Genomic DNA, 19,681 nt, shown 5'->3' with positions numbered 1-19,681 from the left:
TGTGTGTTGAAATACATAAAGCTCCTTTGCAAATCATGAGATTTATTTATTAGTAGTGAAATAACTCTGAAGTGTTGCTAAGTTGGCAAAAATATGCTTGGGAATATAAGACATTGCTAGGGAAGCAAACGTGAGTGATTTCACCATTTTGTTTTGTTTTGTTGTAACTACTGTGCTTGATAACCATAGCTGCATTTATAGATGGTGACATAAAATCCTCTTCAAGTTCAGGCTGAGATTCCCTTTACAGCCTTTACCTTTAAGGAACTGTCTAGATTTGTGGAGGTAATTGACATGTGGAATTTGAAAATTTTTTAAACTTGTGGTTCAAATCATATAATAAAAGTATATTGTAAAGACTCTCTTGGGGACTTCCCAGGTGACCCAGTGGTTAAGACTCTGTGTTTCCAATGCAGGGGACGAATTTTAGATCCCTGGTTGAGGAACTAAGATCCCACATGCTGCTTGGCCAAAAAAAAAAAACTGTCTTAACTGCTCAACAAATTTTGTTTTTTAAACAAGAAAGGAATGTGTCTTCTGCTGTATTCAAAATGGATAACCGACACGGACGTACTGTATAGCACAGGGAACTCTACTCAGTGTTTTGTGCCAGCTTGGATAAAGGGGGGTGTGGAGGAGAACGGACACATGTGCAGCCATGTATGGCTGAGTCCCTTCTCTGTTCACCTGAAACTGTCACACCATCGTTAATCAGCTATGCCCCAATACAAAATAAAAAGTTTAAAGTTTAAAAAAATAATACAATTACAAATGTTAAAAAAGAGAGAGAAAGGAATGTATATTTGGGTCCCTTTAACACAAGCCATAGTCATGCCCCTTCCCCTCCCATTTTGAGTGGGGGACTGGAATTTCTCATGCCTGGGTTCTAAATCCATTTTGCCTTCTAACAGACCTCAGGGAGAGTAGAGAATCATGGTTCCATCACAACCCTTCTCCCTGCTCCCTGCACGCAAGCAGAAGCCTGGAGGACATCATAAGACTGGGATTCCTCTTGGGAGGGACCTGTACAGTTTCCCAAGTGGAAGAGGATTAAATAGGCAGTCAGGGAACCTTGAACTCAGATGTCGCAGGCTCCTCTGACAGGTGGCCAAGGCCAAGTCTGATCGCCCACAGGCGACAGGGAGGAATAGACGGATGAAGGGCAGGGCACTGGCCAGTGGCATTTCTCTGGGCCTCTCCAGATGCTGCAAGAGAGACCAGGAGGGTGGCTGGACAACACCAGTTCATTTGGGTTATGAAAAATTTTAACAGGATTATAATGTACCTAAAGCAAAGCGTACAAATCCTAAGTGTCCAGTTTGATAAACTCACAGAAAGAACAGGAAACAGAGCATAACCAGCCCCCTAGAAAGCCTACCATGTCCCCCTTCCAGTCACTAAGCTCGCCAAGGGTAACCACTACCCTGACCTGTGACTCTGTGGGTTGAGGTTGCCTCTTGGGGGATGTTACATAAACGAAGTCACACAGCAGTGTGCGCTTGTGTGGCTTCCTCCACTCGACACTGTTCAGTTTGCTGTATGTTGTCACGGTTCACTTGTTGTCACTGCTGTTGAATGTTTCACTGTGTACCTTAAAAAAAAAAACAAAAAACCAATCCTGCTATTATGGGTGGGCATTCAAGTTGTCTCAGGTCCTTTATTCATAGCACTGAGATGAACATGCAGGGACATGTCTTTCGGAAAACATGTGACAGGTTTTGGTGGGTGGCCACCCAGGAGCGGAATTGCTGGTTTATCAGGATTGGATGCTAAATCTAGTAATCACTGCCAACCAGCTGCCGGAGTGGGTAGATGTCCTCAACGACCTCCTCGGAGTCTGACTGCAGTTTGTCTTTGGCAGCACTTAGAATGTGTAGTAACAGGCTTCCCTCATAGCTCAGCTGGTAAAGAATACGCCTGAAATGCAGGAGACCCCAGTTTGATTCCTGGGTCGGGAAGATCCACTTGAGAAGGGATGGGCTACCTACTCCACTGTTTTTGGGCTTCCCTTGTGGTTCAGCTGGTAAAGAATCCGCCTGCAATGTAGGAGACCTGGGTTCGATCCCTGGGTTGGGAAGATCCCCTGGAGAAGGGAAAGGTTACCCACTCCAGTATTCTGGCCTGGAGAATTTCATGGACAATATAGTCCATGGGGTCCCAAAGAGTTGGACACGACTGAGTGACTTTCACTTCACTTCAGGATGTGTGGTGTTTTCATTTCAGCTATTCTGGTGGGTATATAGTGCTTTCTCTTTGTGATTTTAATTACTATTTTCCTGATGTGTAATAGAGGTTAGCATTTTTTTTTTTAACGTTGTCTAGTGGGCTTCCCTAGTGGCTCATATGGTAAAAAAATCTGCCTGCAATGCAAGAGACCCGGGTTCAATCCCTGGGTCAGAAAGATTCCCTGGAGAAGGGAATGGCAACCCACACCAGTATTCTGCTGGGGAAATCCCAGGGACAGAGGAGCCTGGCAGAGTACAGTCCATGGGGTCTCAGAGTCAGATATGGCTGAGAGACTCTCACACACACACACACACACACACACACACACACACACACGAGTGGCCATTTAGTTCTCCTCTTAGGTGATTCAAGTCTTTTTCTATTGATCAGTCTGACATCCTCTTATTGATCCCCAGGAGGTATTTGCATGTCCTGAACCTGAGTTATTTGTCAGTTATTTGTCTGGTGTGGGGCAAATGGCTTCTCCCAGTCTGGAACTTGCCTTTTCTTTCTCTTGCTTGTGTCTCCCCCGCCTCCCCACCCACCGCCACCTTTTTCTTTCTTTTTTGGTCACACTGGGTCAGCATGTGGAAACTTAGTTCCCCCAGCAGGGATCAGACCAGGACCCGAGGCATTGGATGCATGGAGTCTTAACTACTAGATTGCCAGGGAATTGCCCTCTGGGGCATCAAACAGGAATGAACGTTTGTAATTTCAGAGCATTCCAGTGTGTCAAACTTTTTCCTTATGGCTAGTCCTTATCATGTTTTCCTTAACAAATGTTAACAGAAAAAGATCAAAAGCGGTCAACCTTTGGAGTTCCCTGGTGGTCAGATGATTAGGATTCCATGCTTTCGTTGATGTGGCCTGGGTTCAATGCCTGGTCAGGAAACTGAGATCCCGAAAATCACAGAGTGTGACCAAAAAAAAAAAAAAAAAAGGTGGTTAACCTTTGAGGACTAGGAGGACCAAAACTGGAGGTGGAAAGATGGACTTTTGTCTTGCAGTTTACTCACTTCTGTGTAATCGAAATGATCCCCCACCCCGCACGTGCATGTTATTCTTCTAACTTAAAGGAAAAAACAACAACAACAAAAAACCTATTAGGTCAGCCTGATCACTGTGGAGGATGGTTGGCAAGGGCAAAGTATAAATGTTTTCAGAAAGTCATCCCTTAGTGAGCCCAAGGAATCTTATTTTTCCCATCAGTTCTTGTATCAATGGATGAATATTATTACTGCAGGGATTCCGGCTTAAATATCAACTCTAGGCTACTCTTGCATTGACAAACAAGAACAGTGATAACCCTTGTTCACACAAGTGATCAGATAAGGAAGAAGTTGGCATTAGAGCAGGAGCCCCAGCCCTGAGCTCTGTACAAAGCCCCAAACCCCACAGTGAACTCACTTCAGGATGGAGTGCATCACCATCAGCTCTACCTTTGGGGAGAGGGAAGGAGCCTGGCTGGTGGGCTGGGGGGTGGGGCAGGAGCAAGGTTTACACCTACGCTGGACTTGTGGCCACTCACCCCCCCTTGGAGATGCTGCCCCACACCCTGGACCTCCCCTCCAGGGCAGCAATTCTCATCTGCAGTAATTCACCAGAACCTTCTGGACGTTTTCAAAATAATGCCCTCAAGGCCACTTCTGGCCCGGTAACTGCGAGGCCCGGTGCCAGTCTTAGTTAAAGGTGCCCATTTCCCACTAGCGCTCGCGATTCTGGCTGCTGCGTCCCCATTGCTCCGACAGGGACACCGAGCATCAAGGGGCAGGGCTTGTGGTCCCAGCCAAGATCCCCGACCCCTCTCTTCCTCTGCAGTGTACCACTGGGTCGAGATGCGGGCAAAGATGCGCCTCATGGGCTTCAATGCGGAAACCATCAAGCCGCTGAACGAGGAGGCAGCTGCGGAGCTGGGTGCCGAGCTGCTGGGTGAGGCCACCATCTTCATGGTGGCCTGCGGCTGCCTGGTGCTGGAGTACTCGCGACAAAAGACGCAACAGCGTCGCAAGGAGGGGGAGCAGCTCGCCACCTGGGACGCGATGCGGGACGAGGTGGACCACCTGGCACTGGTGCTGGAGGCCCTGCAGGCGCAGGTGCAGGCGGCGCCACCGCCAGGCGCCCTGGAGGAGCTGCAGGCGCAGATGCGAGAGGTGCGCGCCCAGCTCTGCGTCCAGGACCTGCCGCCGGCGCCCCAGGCAGAGCCCACACCAGAGGATGAGGGACTGCCAGACCCAGGTCTCGGACAAGACTGATGTCGGGGCTGCCATGTCTGTCTGCACTATCCCTCCCTGAACCGGCCCAGCTAATAACACCAGGCCCCTTTAGGGCCAGCTGGGATCCTGGACAGGGCTTGATCCAACCAGGCCTTTGGTCACCTTCTTACTAACCTGCCCGGTGAGGGGGTACCTTCTACTGGGACTCCCCCATCCACTGGTGAAACGTTCCAGCCCAACCCTCCACCCCCTACTCCACTGGTTTAGCACTTTGGAATGGAGCAGTGTCTTCCATTGGACCCCACCCCCCCACCACTACATCTCTCATTTTATCACACATCTTCAACCTACCTGAGGAGTGGTTCTCTTCCTGGGACCCCCCCATCTACCTTTTCCCGCTTCTTCACTGGTACAGAACATTGTAGTGGAAATACAGAAACCTCTGATGGACTTCCTGACCCCATGACCTTCCATCTACCTCACTCTTTTAGGGGGTTAGGAATAGGATGGATCTTGGCATGCATCAGCTCTTCTGAGTCACTCTGTGTCTCCTGTATTTAGTCCACCATTGGTATCCTGACTGGGGTCCTCCCCTTTAAGTGGATCTCCCCTTCCACCCTTTCCTCCATCCAAATCTGCTCTTCAAAGTACTCAGGGATTCCCCCTTACTTCCTGCCTTTGAACTGGACACTCAGTTACCACCCCCCCACCTTCATGCAAAGTCTTCTGCCAGTGAAGTCTGCCCCTCAGCCCTGAAGTTCCCTACCTCCAACAGAATGGAATAATTCCACCAGGCTACCTCACCTACCCCCTGCCCACCCAATGAACCACCGAAGAGGGGGGTGTGTATGACCTCTGATTCCTGAATGCTACTTTTTAAGACTGTAAATATTGTAATAATTAAAGGAGCTCTGGAGGGAAAAAAGTCATCTTAAGAAAGTGTCTTGAGAACCATGATGTACATCTGCCAACTGGTACAAGGCTCACTAAAATTAGAAGCTCGAAGGGTTCCCGGTGGGAGAAGGCCTGAGTCAACCTTCGAGTCCTTTCCCAGACAAAGACACTGAGGTCCAGGAGAACCAAAGGGTCTGGCCCAAGGGCAAACGGTCAATGAGGGATGCCCTTGGCTTTCTCTAGGGCTGGGTGGAAAGGAGTAAGGAAGCTGCCCATTGAGGGGCACCGGGAAGCCAAGAGGGGGCAGAGGAGCAGGTTCCGGTGGGAAGGAGGAAAGTGAGGGAAGGTGGATTACTGAGGGAGGGAGGGACATGCCCATCCTCATGAGAGCAGCCATTCAAATGACACCAGAAATCTTAGCATTTATAAAAACTGGCAGATTTATTCCGCAGGGGCCCATTTCCAAGAAGCTAAAGGTGAAGGTAAGAGGGGAGGTTCCTCCCCTATTCCTTTCCCCCTTATCTTGTTTATCCCCAGGGGGTAAAAATGGCCTAGACCCCAAAACCTACCCAAATAAAAAACCAAAAAACTGAGGTTCCAAAAAGTTACAGCATCTTAATTCCTCATAGAAAAGGGGAAGGAGCCAGAGGGAAGGGAGGGAGGTCCCTGGGGTAGGGGGAGGCACCCCCAGCCTGGTGGGACAACCCTCCTGACACAGCTGTCCCAAATGGGACAAGCCAGGGGCACAGCATTTAAAAACTCCCACACCCCATTTTATCAAAACCAAAGAGAAAAAAAAATTTTCCTCCCCCCACAACAAACCTAAATATATATATATATATACTTTTTTTTCTTAAAAAACAAAACTTCAAAGGCATTAAGCGTTAAAGTGAATCTACAACAAGGGAATGTGAAATTCCCTCCTTCCTTCCCCCTTACTGTGGGGTTACTTGGTACATCCCCAGCAGAGGAACCAGCCCCAAGGGGACGGCAGAGGGGAAGGACCAAAGGGAACAAAGGGTGGGGGCTTCCCCAGCCAATCAGCAGCCAATATGGGTGTGGGCATGGTGCTGGGGAAGCCACACCCCTTGGAATTTTCCAAGTGACATAGGGAGTGGGGAAGATGCATTCCTGTGTAGACTTCAGCCAATTCCAAGTCGAGGCAGGGAAAGCAGGGTGACAGGTGGAGGGGTTATGCAGAAAGGAGAAACTGGATTTTCTGGGGCCCTGTGGTCAGGGGGCACCCCGCTTCCTCAGCTCCTGGACAAAGGCTGGAAGGAAACAGTGGGCAGAGGTCAGGGGCAGAGCCTCTTCCCCTTCTCCCTTCCAAAACAAGGTTCCAAGGGACACCATGCCTCCAAAATAAATAAATGCTTAAAAAGGAAAACACCTCACCTTCAATTATTTCCTCTTTCACTTTCTGCAATTCCTTCCTCACCTCTTCCAGAAGCTCCTGAAAATGATGGGGGTACAACCAATGAGGAAGAGTACCTGGATCTGCAGAAGTGAATCCCCAGTTTCTTAATGACTGAGGGGCCAGAGGAAGGAGGGTCAAGACCCGTATCGCACACACACCATGACATCACTGGCCAGGCCACAAAGTGACTGAGATTTCTAGAGGAGAATTCTGGATCCTCTGAACCAGAGAGAAAAGCACTGGAGAACATCCAGTACCAGGGCTGGCAAATGAGACATTCCAGTCTCCTGCCAACTCCGGTTGGCGATAAATGTCTGCGGCCAGTGTGCGGAAAAGGATTCTGGATATTCACCAGGAATGAGTGTAGTGATGTTAGCAAGGTCTGTCATGGGCGTTGTACAAGGCGGTTATGGGGTCTGTCATCCCTGACACGATCCAATTTCTCCAGTACTCAGACTGGGAAGCTGAGGGTTCCAAGGCCTTTTCTAGAATCACATAGCAGGTCAGTGGCAGTCTAGACCCAGATCTTTCTATCCCCCAAGCCTCACCCCCAGTCCCCTCCCCTACCTGTTTCACCCTCTCCAGGTCTGACTCATCACTGGAGCTAGGCGTAGGTGGGTGGGCCTCGGAAGTGGCCACTGAAGAAGACGACTTCATCCTGGGAGAGGTGGCATGGTGTGGGGCAGAAACGAGGTTAGAGAGAGGGTCTGCCTCCCCTGCCTCCCATTCCAGGGGTCACACTGTGTTCCTCCCTACAAACTTGGCAAGTCCGACTCTTTCTAGGGGTGGGGCCCCAGTACTGATGGCCCACCTTGGCAAGGTTGTGCTGTTCTTCTCCCAGGGTCTCCGCACAGATTCTGGGGGACAGACAATAAGTCAAAAAGATCAGGAACAAGGAATGCCCTGCCTCAGCCTTTCTTCCCGAGCCTCATCAACCCCCATTCAAAGAACCATCTCAGGAGACTACAATCCCCAGGATTATCTGTATAGACTCTCCCATGAAGGTGTGTTATACATGAGAAGAGGGCATCCTGGGACTTGTAGTTCCTGTGACTAGAGGGGGCTCTCACTCACTCACCACTGTGGGCTGGGACTCTGGCGTCTGACTCCTCCTGCTGGTGGGAAATAAAACTGTCACGAGCCAGACATGGCCATTCTGCTCCTTTTCTTCCTCCACCTTCAAACACAGCCAATCCCTATCACAGCCCCCGCCCCAATATTCCTACTCTAATGGTACATCCTAAGGTGTATAAGGCAGGAAGGGTCCCTAACTCACATTGGCAGATTCATCCTTGGTGGGTTTTTCTCCAACTTGCGTGGCTTTCCTTCTGTGAGAGAGAAAGGCAGAAACAGATGGCTTCTGTCCCCTCTCAGCCACTCAATAGTTCCCTTCCCCAGAGTTCTGGAAAAGTGGGTCCTAGGGTGCCAACTTCTGGAATTCATCAAGGCTAAGCACATTTTAATTTTAGAAGTCAAAGAGAGTGCTGTTCTCGAATGAGGGGGTGGGGGTGGTGTTTAGGATTCCTACATTTGGGAATCACAAAATTCTCAGGGCAGAGTCCCCAGCTTCTGAGGTGGGTCATCTAAGGTCCTACAATTCTGGGTTCCAGAACATTCCAGAGGCTACCTAGAGGGTTGCAAACCTCAGTCATCTCAGGAGAATGCAGTCCCCATCATTATATCTCAAACCTGGCTGTCAAAGGATGAACTTTCACCCAACGAAACAAACTAACCAGGAATCTGAGCCCTCCCCACACCTGGTCCTACTGAACCGGAATCTCCAGGTGATAACTGCTGGGTTGAGGGGTTTGTTTTGAGAGCTTTCCAAGACCATTGAGAGCTCTGAGCTCGGGCTCACCTCCGGGCCAGCATGGCGTTCATCTCCTCCATGAGGCCTCCGCCCGTGCTTCGACTGCTCTCAGCTTTGGGGGCCACGGGCCCCGCTGAAGCCTCCTCCTGCTGGAGAAATTACAGAGAAGAGAGGGCTTTACGGGTGGGCCTCCCAGCCCTCCTGTGAGGCTCCCAGGCAACTCTAGCCTCATTCCATTATTATATCAGACCCGTCACCCCACATCCGCTGCGCCTGCCCCTCACCTTGCTAACTTTCCTGAGTTTGGCGCCGGCAATGGCTGAGGCCAGGCTGGGGGCCCCGGTCCCTCCACCACTGGGGCCTTGTGCTGTGGGGAGAGGGGGTGCCGGGGGCGGGCCTCCCCCTGCTCCCTGTGTGGCGGCCGAGACCCCTGAGGAGGAGAGACCAGGGGGTGGGGGTGGACCTGGAGGAGGGGGAGGTCCCGGGGGCGGTGGAGGTGCCCCAGCTGGGGGAGCAGGCGGGCCTCCTGTAAGGAACACAAAACAGGAGGGGTGCTGAGAGAGAAGCTTCATGCTTTGCTATCCGGCTGGCCCACCCCCTCCTCTGGGGCGGTCCCCTGACCCCCCGAGGCCATTTGAGCAATCACCTGCGTTGGAGGCTCTGCGCTCCCGCTCCATGAGCTCTGACTGCTGCTGCCTGGGGAGGGAGGGCGAGTGGCTATCACCCAGGGCCCCCAGGTGGCCAGCAACCTCCCGGATTGCCCCTCAGAGGTGTCCGGCAGGGCTGGTTCCTAAGCCCCACTCATGTCCTCTATCCCCGAGGGACCCAGGAAAGGGCTGGGGGGTGGGGTGGTGAGGGCAGGGACAGGGCAAGACCAGGATGGGAGCGATCCAGTCATCAGACCATCAGGAATCACAAAACGCCCAAGATCCTTTAAACAACCCCGTTCTGGACTCTGCGAGTCCAGGGGACTGGGATTGGGATTTGAAGGGTTCTGTAACTCTGGGCATCAGGAGTTTTTCAAACTCCAAGGCGGGGAGGGTGGTTCTTAAAGCTGTGGATTTCTAGTCCCCTGGGAGTTGGAACATTCTGAAAATTGAAAGTTGGACAGGTCTGAACTCTAGGCGTCAAGGGTTTTGGAACCACCTAGAACTCTGGCTGGGGGAAGGTTTCCCACCCGGGGACCAGCCCCACCTTTTCTGCTGCTCCATCTCCTCTGGCGAGGGGCCATTCTGGGCAGACCAGGTGGGAGGCGCTGTAGGTGGTGGTGGGGGCGGGGGCCCACCTCCTGGAAGTGAGAGTAAAGGCTAGTGAGTCACACAGAAGCCAGCCCCACCCCTTGGCACGCTCCCGAGGGGCCTCCGGGTACCCTGTGAGGAGGGTTGGCTCCCACTTCCCCTGACTGAGCTGACAGGTGGTGGGCACTGGAAGGATACCCAGATCACAGGCAGGACAGCGAAGGCCCAGAGAAGGGGGTCACCCACCCCAAGGCCTGCAGATGGGAATTGGCAGGGACAAGACTTGAATTCAGGCAGATTCCAGAATCCAGGCTCTTAACACACAGTCACAGCTGCTCAGACCCCCTACCTGAGAGCTCAGAAGAGGCTGACAGCCCCCTCCTCACCCAGCCTCAGGCCTCCGGCTCCCGTTATTTCTTGTGCTTCAGACTGCCACTGCAGTTGCCCTTGGAAGCAAATGCCTCCACCATTTGACAACTGGCGAACCTAGACGCACAGCCGTCACCTAAAACTGTTGCTCCTCAAAGTGCTCCTTATGGACCGGTCAGCTTTGGCATCATCAGGGAGCTTGTTGGGAAGCACAGAGGCTCCGCTCTTGGCCCACCTACCTGATTCAGAATCTGCATTTTTTCTTAGATGACTCGCAGGCACATTCCAGTTTAAGAAATACCAACTGGAAGTATTTTCTTAACATTGTGGCTTGAAAACTGACTGACAATGATGTCAGTCAGTCTAATGGTTACCTGGAGAAAGGGCAAAGGAAACCTCCTGGAGGCCTGAAATATTTCTATCTTGATCTGGGAGGTGGTCACAAAGGAGTGCGCGAGTGTAAAAATTCACGGAGCCAAATGGGCTCTTAGGAACCATGCGTTTGACACGTGGGTGCACGCAGGGCAAAGAGGAGCCCACAAAATTGGGTTGGCGAAAAAAACCTATTTGGATTTCTCCGTAGCATTGGAAAAACCTGAATGAGCTTTCCGGCCAGCCCAGAAACTCTCCGTAGCAGCAGTGAATGGGCCCTGTTTTCAGATGAGTATACTGAGGCCGAGTGGTAAAGGGGCAGCCCCAGGCCCCACGGCAGGGCTCAACGGTCCCCTCCGCCCACTGTCTCTAACCTTCCAAGGCCTCTAGGGCGCTGGCCATGCCATTGGCAAACTGCGTGGCATCCTCCTTGCTGCCAAAGTTGAGGCCCCAGACTTGCCGGGCATCGCGCCACTGGTGGAAGTTGGGGGTGGCTTGGTTATACTTGACACCTCGGACGATGGCACAGTTGATGACCACCTGGCGGGAGGCAGGGAGGGGAGAAGTGGATGGGGGTGGTGAGGCCCCGCAGGCAGAGGGGGCGAGGAGGAGGGGAGCCTCACCTGCTGGTCCGGCTGCATCTTGCGGCCGACCACCCGGAAGGAGTTGGCGGTGGGGTTGTGATAGATCTGGACGCGGCTGAAGGCCTGCGGGCCCGTGCCGGCGGGCAGCCAGCGCTTGTTGCTGTCATCATAGAGCATCACCGTGGCCCGGCTGGTGCACACAACCGTCTCGCTGCAGAGAGGCGGGCGGGGGCAAGGGGGAGAGGCCAGTTAGCTGTGGGGAGCCTGGCATCCTCCCCCCAGGGGCCGGTCACCTTCTCGTTCCCCTGGGAGATTCACAGACACAAAGTCAGTGTGCCAGGAAGAGGGACCCAAGGAGAGGAAGAGGAAGACAGACCGAGAGAGAGGGCTGAGGACAGGCCCTCAGAGAGACCCAGACAGGGAGACTGGAGGAGAAAAAGACGGGTGGGACGACAAAAGACAGACTGGGAGAGACAGACAAATAGACAAACCGGGGGATGTGAGACAGACAAGGAAAGAGACAGACAGTCAAACGGGGAGCAAGAGACAGGAAGAGGACGAGTCAGACCGGCTGGAAGAGGCAAACATACAGACTGATGACGGGGAGAGAGAGGTAAGAAAGGGGGTCAGATTGTTACAGGGGAGGCGGACTGAGATGGACCGAGAGACAGAGATGTGGCGTGAGAGCTGATGGGGGGGGGCCCGGGAGAAGCGGATGCAAGGGACAGAGCAGGTGTCCTGGGCAGCATTGGGAACAAGCCCCTGCCCGATGCCCTTGGAGCCTCAGTCTTCCTGTCTCTGCCAGGAGGCTTGGACCTTCCTGCCCCGACTCCCCAGTGTGGAGGGAGGAAGCTGAGGCTCAGGGAGGTGAAGGGTGAGGCTTGCAGCAAGTTGGGGACCGATGCAAGATCCCAGGCTCTTCCCCTTCCTGCTGCCCACCCCATCCATCCGGCACCACCCACCCTCCCCCGCCCCCTGGCACCAACGGCCATCAGTAGACACTCCCTGCTCTGTGTCCAGCAGTGACCCAGACAGCCCCAGCCCCCACCCTGCAGGGCAGGAGAGCATCGCAAGGGACTGTCCTGTCCGCACATGGTGATAATCCAAGACCAGGCCTGGGGCTGCCCAGAAGGAGGGCCTGCCCCAGCCTTTGGATCAGAGAAGATTTCCTGGAGGAGGTGACATCTGACTTAGCCCTGTGGGGAGGGGGCTGAGTAACGCAGCTCAGGGTTCAGGATCTGATATCCTCAGACGTAGGTTCAAATCCCCGCTGGGCCACCTACTCCATGTGACTCAGGCGAGCAACCTTCCCACAGAAGGCATCTTCTTTGCCCGCAAACTGGGGAAATGACAGACCCCACCTCCCAGGGCAGTGGGAGAAGTAAATGAGTCTGGGCATGTAGAGTGCTTGGCATGGTGCCTGGCATGAGTGCTGAGTAACTGTCAGCATCCCTTCCCCAAGCACTTTGAACGGGCACCAAGGAGCCCTCCTCCACCCCTCACCAGTCCTTCTGGGAAGGTTCAATGCCCTCCTCTCTCAGTGGGGAAATTCAGGCTCCCAGACGGGAAGTGACTTGGCCAAGGTCACCCACAAACCAGGGGGAAGCACTAGTCCCTGCCCGGCCCCACCCCCACCGGACTTTTTCCTGAAAAGAGGAAGTTGGTGGTCAGAGGTTTCTGGGGAGAGAAATTACACCCCGCAATGGCTCTGTCTCTACCAGGGCTGGGGGCTGGAGCGTGACAGTGACACTATAAAAGACAAGGCAGGGAAAGCCCCCTCAGCTGACCCAGATCCGAGTTCTTAGGCCAGGGAGCTAAGCCCCCAGGTTTGCATAATTAGGGGGCCTCCCTCTGCCCTTTCTCTGGAGTCTCACATTTTATTCTCACTGCAGCTCTTCCAGGTGGGCTGTTTCATCCTCATTCTGCAAGGACTGCAAACAGTGGCACAGAGAGGTTGTGTGACTCACCTAGCAGAGCGAGGATCTGAACCCAGGCCACCTGGCCCCCAAGTCCACTGTCTTCACCACTGGGGACTGTGTGGGCCCTACCCAAACACCAGGTGCTGGTTCTAGACAAGCGTAGCCTCAGGGGCTGTTTCTGGCTTCCACTGCCCCCGGCAGGGCAGGGTTAAGGCCTCGCCCACACCTGCCACCCACACCCAGGGCAGACTCTGGCCAGCCGCCCAGGGCCTTCGTTGCTACCCCACCCTAGCTGCACTTTGCTCTTTCCAAGAGCCCCTGCCCTGCTCAGTCTCTGGACTAGCCTGAGCTCTGGGTGTTTGGTGAGTAACCCCGGACTGGTCTTGTCCCTCTCCAAGCCACGGTATCCCCATTCTAGCAAAAGGGTCCTGTTGAAACACAAGTCAGATCGCGTCTCTCCTCTTCTTGGAAGCTCCGCTGGCAGCTCCCAGCAGAGTTTTTATTCTGGCCAAGTTCTCTCTGGGGCCTTCATAATCTGTATGATCTCTGATCTCCCCTCGACCGGCCCCACCGGCCATTCTAGCCAACACTTCAGCATGCCAGACACAGTCCCACCTCAGGGCTGTGCTCTCGTTCTCCCTCAACCTGGATTTTCACCTCCTTCAGGCCTCTGCGTAGCCATCACCTCTTCCGAGGAGCCCTCCCTGACTACCCTACCTGGGAAAGCTCTCACTGCAAACACCGTTGGGTGTTTCATAACACCCAATCCCTGACTGACAGGGCCTTATCTGTCTCCCCCATCAAACTGTCAGGACCACAAGGGCAGGGATTTTTGTCTTTTCTGTTCACTACTGTGTTCTCAGAACCTAGACTCGTGCCTAGAACCTAGCAGGTATCCAGGAGTTGTTAAATTAGCCGTCTATAAAAAAAGTTTTTTTTTTTAACAGCCGCTGACATGTATTGGTTAGTCTGTGTCCCAGACACCGTTCCAGGTACTGAGCTCCAGCTGCCACAGCGAACCTTACTGTGAACACCCTTTTTCCAGACAAGGAACTGTGGCCACAGAGGGGTGAAGACAGTCATCCCAGGTCACAGAGCAAACAAGCAGAGGGGCTCATATTTGAACCCAAGTCCTGATCTTTCCCCACCCCCAATGTTCTTAACCTCATTTAACGATGAGGAAATAGCTAAGCTGATTTTTTTTTTTTAAGGCAAGATATAAAGTGGTGTGAGAGGTTTTTTTTTTAAAAAAAAAAAAAGCTGGGGAGGATATAAATACCTCTGCACCCAGAGTGGTGAAAAGCAGAGGTTGCTTCTCAGGGGACTAGCCTCCCCTGCTTGCCTCTGAGGCACTGGGACACCAGGGGTCTGACGAGGAAGGCAGGAAGTGGACAGTTCGCACTGTTTACCTACTTGAGTTGCTTGATTATGTCTTATCTTTTTGCTTTGTTTTACCTATAAAAAATTAATCCATTACTTAAGAAAAACAACAACAACCAAAAAAACACCTATAAACCAGACAAAAAGCTAGATCGGAAAAATCTCACAGCCAGGAAGCCGGGAATGAGATGCAAATAAGGTCTGCTTAATTCCAGTGGTCTCTGGGGGCTTCCCTGGTGGCTCAGATGGTAAAGAATCTGCCTTGCAATGCAGGAGACACAGGTTTGATCCCTGGGTTGGGAAGATCCCTTGGAGAAGGGCATAGCTACCCACTCGAGTATTCCTGCCTGGGAAATCCCATGACAGAGGAGCCTGGCGGGCTCCATGGGGTCGCAAACAGTCAGACACCACTGAGCAACTAACACTTTCTACTCAACACTGGGGTCTCACAGCCTCAGTTTGACATGAGACAGTCTGAATCCCCAGTCAGCCCAGAACTCTCCCACAAACCCTCCCATTCTGGAAATCTCCAATATGTGGCCGGTAAAGGAGAACTGAAGTCATCCCCTTGCTGCACGGCTTCACCTCTCTGAGCCTTACTTTCCAGCCCTGGAAACCATAACTCCCTGGGGTTTGGTAAGGATTGAAAAAGATAAGAAAAGCCTTAAGTGCAGGACCTGGAATTTGGCACAGGACCAAAAGGGAGAGCTTCCCCGATGGCTCAGAGTAAAGAATCTGCCTGCAATGCAGGAGTCACAGAAGATGTGGGTTTGATCCCTGGGTTGGGAAGATCCCCTGGAGAAGGAAATGGCAACCCACTCCAATATTCTTGCCTGGAGAATCCCATGGACAGAGGAGCCTGGCAGGCTACAGTCCAAAGGGTCACAAAGAGTCGGATTCAAGTGACTAAGCACACACACAACATATAAGGGAGCCGAGAAGCAATACAGGAAGGAGAGAGCTTCTCATCACGGGAGGCAATCAAGCACAGTCAGTCTGGTTTACCGAAACTTTCCCGTTGAGATGTTTGCCCTTCCTTCTACCCCTTCATCTGATAGCCCCTTAAACTGTAATCCACCCCACAAAGACTCAGGGATACACAGCCTTTCCAAACTACAAATCTTTGAAGCAATCCTGGATAGAAAAACAGGTTTAGGGTCTGTGGGGTTTGTATGGGTTCACTCTAGTCCCTCCTCCCTGACAGGCCTCAATTCCCCATAAGTGAACAGGAAGGTAACTGGGTTCCTTCTTGCTTATCAGCATTATCTTCAGTGTCTGTACAGTAAAAACAGGTTACTTGTTTTTTTCTAAGGCCACTAAAGGCTTGATTTTGCTTTTCTTTAAGAGTATAATAGGCCTGGGCTCCTATTCAGACTTGCCTACTTCCAAACTGACTTTAATAGGTAATCTGCTTAATTCCCTGGTGCCTCAATTTTCCCATCTGGGAAAGGGGGACGATCATAATAGTATCAATCTCTTAGAATTGCCATGAGGATTAATTTGAATCAGGCACCTGGTACAGTGCCTGGCACAAACGAGTTGCTTAATCAAATGGTCTCTCATTATTAAAAACAATAATAAATGAACCAAATTCTTCTAGAGTCTCCTCTACACTAAGAGTCTCAGACCTCTGCCCCACTTCCCAGAATTCCAGCTCAGAGTCCTGAACACAGCAGACACTCAACAAATATTTGTCAAACTGAGAGAAAAAAAAAAGAACTGTAATTTTCCATCTTAACAGCCTCTCTTCCAACTGTCCCCAAGACTGTCTCCAGCCTAACCAGCCAGAAATCAGAGGATCCCAGTGCCCTCCCATCCCTCAACACTGCTTAGAAATTTCTGAGGTATCTTGGGCCAGGCTTTTCTCTCTTTGAGCCTCCCTCAGTTTCCCCAGCAGCCACTAGACAGGGCCATGGGTCATTCTGAATCCTAGCTGTCCTGGGAGAAGGGGCACAGCCCAAGGCCAGTGTGGCCATCAGCAGGGAAGACCCTTCAGGAGATGGGAGTAACCCTCTGGTGGGACAGGCATCAGCTAACTTCTGCCCACCCCCCAGGAGATACAGGAGGTTTGGTCATGGCTCGAAGTAGCAGGGGGCCTTGTGGGAGGGCCAGGGCCTCTGGGACTGGGGGAGGCGGGGGCAGGAGGCTGGCCCAGACATTGCTCCTGCCCTTTTACGGTCTCGGTGAGTGAGGCAGCACTAACTCGGACATCCGCCATCCGCCTTCCACCGTGCCTGGGACCGGAAACGGGGCGGGGGGGGGGGGGGAGCGCGCAAGGGGCGGGGCTGGGGGGGGGCAGTGGGAGAGGAGAATCCCCCGGGAAGAAGGTGAAGGAAGAGGGCTGACTCCCCAAAACTGCCCTCTCTCCCGAGCAGACCTTTTAGAGATGTTGCTATAATGGGGGAAAGGGTAGGCAGGAAGTCTTGTGGGTGTCTGTGGGTGCCCCCATCGCTCCAAATTTTCCAACAATCCCTTTTCAGCAGAAGGAACAAATGTGGGAGGGGGGGATTCTCTAACGACCACAAAAAGGAATGCCACCCAGATGTCAAAGGGCAGGGAATGTGGCGGATGAGAGAGGATGCGGGCCCCAGGGGCTTAATCCCCAGCGGCCCCCCAGGGGCCTCCCCCTCAAGCTGGGGGCTTTGGAGCAGGAAGTCTCCGAGAGAGTAGAGGAAGGGAGATAGTATTGTCAGGCTCAGGCCTCAAGGGAGAGATTATGGGGGGCCGGGGAGGATGGGAGAATGAGGGGGAGGGCCAGTCGGGTCCCCCAGTCCGCACCGGCTCCGCCCTCAGGTGAGCCCAGGAGTTTTGAGGGAGGCTCCGGGAAAAACAAAATCCCTGGATCCCTTGGGCCCCCCACCCAGGATTAAATTCCTGGGAAGATAGCTGGAACTCTCTGGGAAGCTTGAGTCCCAGGGGGAGAGGGCTATGACCTTGAGGTTTTCCAACGCCCCCCTCCTCCAACCGCACAACTCCGGACGGCTGGGTAAGGGGGGGCGGTGTTGAGAGGAGGGGGAGGTGCCGTGGTGGGGAAAGCAGCCGGCCCACGGCGCTCTCAGCCCGCCCCCCCGCCCCCCACACACACACCAGCTGTCTCGACAGGTGAGTCAGTTAGACAAAGGCCCCCCTTCCCCCAGCTGCCGCGCCCCCTCCCTCTCCAGGGCCGCGCAGGTGGGGGAGAGGGGCCGCCCTTCGGTCCGGGGCCGGGGAGGCGCCCTCGGCACAGAGCGCTCGCTCCCTCCTAGGCACAGCCTGTTTTAAGCACATTGTGGGTGGGGGGCGGCGAGGAACGGGAGTCCCAACCAGACCCTCCAGGCTGCGTCTGGGTCCCTGGATCCGTCCACATCAACCTCCTTCACAGGGGGATGAACCGCCCAAATTTAGGGGTTAAGTACCCCAGAAGTTAATGAGCAAAGTCCCTCGTGGGAAGAATTTCCAGCGCCATGTATAGAGGGACCCCGAAAACCAAGCTCTACGTCTCAAGCTCTCTTCCAGGTCCCAGGGGACTCCCAAGCAGGCCCCCCATAATCCCTCTCAGGGCCAGGTTGAGATTGGGGGGCAGTCTGAGTCCTGCCTAACCTCTAGCTTCTCTGCGGAGATTATTTGCCAACTTGGAGGTTCTCTGAAAAGTCTTAAAAATTTCGGGAGTCCTCGGAGCGCCCCCAAACCTAAGGGCTCCCAGGAGAATCTCACGGCATCACCCAAGCCTTGAGAGTCAAGGGGAAGTGGTCAGTGTTTGGAGCTTGTCCAAGGGGGCTCGGCCTCAAATCCGAGGCTCCCAGTGCCCAGTCCCCAAATTCCAACCGGGACCAAGCTGGGGGGAGGAGGGGACAAAGGCAGGGCGGCAGGAACCCGCGCCGGCCAGGGAACGGTCTGGAGGCAGTTGGAGGCTCACCTCATGGCTGCTCGGCGGGCGGGCGGAGCGCCCACGGGCTAGGTGCTCCCGGGGCGCCCCTGGCTCGGGGTTCAGAGATTCAGCGCTGGCTCTAGGTTCTGCTCAGTCTCCCCCAGGGTCCCGCCCCATAGAGTCCGGCTTCCTGGGGGGGAACGTGGACAGGGCCGGGGCGGGTCCTCGGGCGCCTCTTCCCTCTGGGGTTCTGCTCGAGGGGTCCGTGCGGCAGAAAGAGGGTGCGGCGTCCCCTCTCCGGCGCGCCCCCTCGGCCGGCAGCAGCTACAATGTTACTCTTACTACTGTACTTCTCTTTGCTACATTTCGTTCCAAAATTCCACTCCCCGCACCCACAATGCCCTGCGCCTTAAAGGGGCCGCGGACACCTTAAGGCGGTGGGGTTGGGGAGGAGTTGGTGGAGGGCGCTTAAAAGGGCAACGCGGAACCTTCGACTTCCGCTATGTCCCTCTTCCCCAACATTTTTGCACAGCGATGCACTCTGGGGGTCACCCCCAAATTAGAGGGGAAGCTTGATAGAGAGGAAGGGATCCTTCCTTAATCCTGAGTTCTCTCCCACGATGGAAATTCTTAGGGGAATATCAGTGGGGTACAATTTCTTCTCAACCTCCTCATGGACTTTTTTTCATTTCTTTACATTCTACTCAGTTTGGGGGGCGAGGAGGGCCCTCGGGTCAAGAATAGATTTTCTCCGATTTTCTCCCTTAAATCCTACCTTCGGGACGCCCCCACCCCCACCCCAAGGTCTCCCTCCTTCCCCAATTTATGAGGGGTCACTAAGGGGTGATCCACCTCCCTCGCCGAGGAGGGGGATGGGTGGGGAGGGGGCCCACCTCTCTCGTTGCCCCCCACCCCCGCCCGCCCAGGGAAGGTGAGGAGGAAGTGGGCGCGGCCGGCCGCTGACTCACAACCGCAGGGTGTGTGTGTGGGGCGAGGTGGGGGGGTGGTGCAGCAGTGGACCTGGGTGGGAATGGGACTCCCGATCCCTGTCTGAATAAGGCTCCTGGCCCCCTACCCACGCACGCCCCGCCGTGACTCAGTTTCGCGTGCGGAGGATGGTGGGATCTTGCAGCAATCCGAGGGCACGGAGTTGGGGGACCCTCCCTCTGCCGACTCCTGCGAGACCCCTCCCCCACGCGCCAGGTTCAGGCTGAGTCCCTACACCCTCCCCGGCTTCCGCACCGGGACCCGCAGACTCCACCCCCACGTGACGCCAGCTAAATGACCACGCCCCTCCTGTAGAGCGCCACCTGGCCTGGGGGGCAGGAGTCTGGGAAATCAGTTGGAAGTTTAGAAATGGATAAACTGAGGCCTAGAGGCAGGGAATAAACCTGGGCTAGAGCCCTCTTGCC

At 53.9% G+C, this 19,681-nt stretch overlaps 2 protein-coding genes across 5 annotated transcripts in view; one reads left to right on the top strand and one right to left on the bottom strand.

Annotated features, from left to right (window-relative positions):
- OPA3 (outer mitochondrial membrane lipid metabolism regulator OPA3) overlaps positions 1-5,378 on the top strand; it is a 67,041-nt gene extending 61,663 nt beyond the window's left edge. Inside the window, exon 2 of the mRNA XM_069549199.1 lies at positions 4,045-5,378. Coding sequence (XP_069405300.1) covers positions 4,045-4,478 — 434 coding nt within the window. The 3' untranslated portion in view covers positions 4,479-5,378. The remainder of the gene's footprint in view (positions 1-4,044) is intronic.
- A 371-nt stretch (positions 5,379-5,749) lies between these two features.
- Positions 5,750-18,712, bottom strand: VASP (vasodilator stimulated phosphoprotein). 4 transcript variants are annotated; one of them, XM_069549196.1, is made up of 13 exons: positions 18,318-18,712; positions 11,163-11,334; positions 10,914-11,079; positions 9,755-9,848; positions 9,207-9,256; positions 8,845-9,086; positions 8,609-8,706; positions 8,027-8,078; positions 7,829-7,865; positions 7,562-7,607; positions 7,318-7,408; positions 6,729-6,786; positions 5,750-6,604 (listed from the first exon to the last, which is right to left on the bottom strand). In XM_069549196.1, exons 1-13 carry the CDS (start codon positions 18,320-18,322, stop codon positions 6,567-6,569), a joined length of 1,149 nt encoding a protein of 382 aa, XP_069405297.1. In that variant the 5' UTR covers positions 18,323-18,712; the 3' UTR covers positions 5,750-6,566. The 4 variants fall into 4 exon arrangements, with proteins under 4 accessions (XP_069405297.1, XP_069405296.1, XP_069405298.1 ...); XM_069549195.1 differs by having other exon boundaries at positions 8,609-8,709; positions 18,318-18,708; XM_069549197.1 differs by having other exon boundaries at positions 7,829-7,862; positions 8,609-8,709; positions 18,318-18,673.
- Positions 18,713-19,681: the final 969 nt, after the last annotated feature.

The sequence above is a fragment of the Ovis canadensis genome, chromosome 14, assembly GCF_042477335.2.
Source record: "Ovis canadensis isolate MfBH-ARS-UI-01 breed Bighorn chromosome 14, ARS-UI_OviCan_v2, whole genome shotgun sequence".
Classification (NCBI taxonomy): Eukaryota; Metazoa; Chordata; class Mammalia; order Artiodactyla; family Bovidae; genus Ovis; species Ovis canadensis.
Note: the sequence above shows the minus strand (reverse complement) of the source record. Positions and strands in the feature narration are given on the sequence as shown.

What these genes read in the sequence shown, in the direction of transcription:
- VASP (XM_069549195.1), bottom strand. An exon ending in CGCCCTAGAGGCCTTGGAAG is followed by an intron (nt 9,849 to 10,913) that starts GTTAGAGACAGT and finishes TCTCACTTCCAG; the next exon opens with GAGGTGGGCCCCCGCCCCCA. An exon ending in AACAGCACAACCTTGCCAAG is followed by an intron (nt 7,409 to 7,561) that starts GTGGGCCATCAG and finishes CACCTCTCCCAG; the next exon opens with GATGAAGTCGTCTTCTTCAG.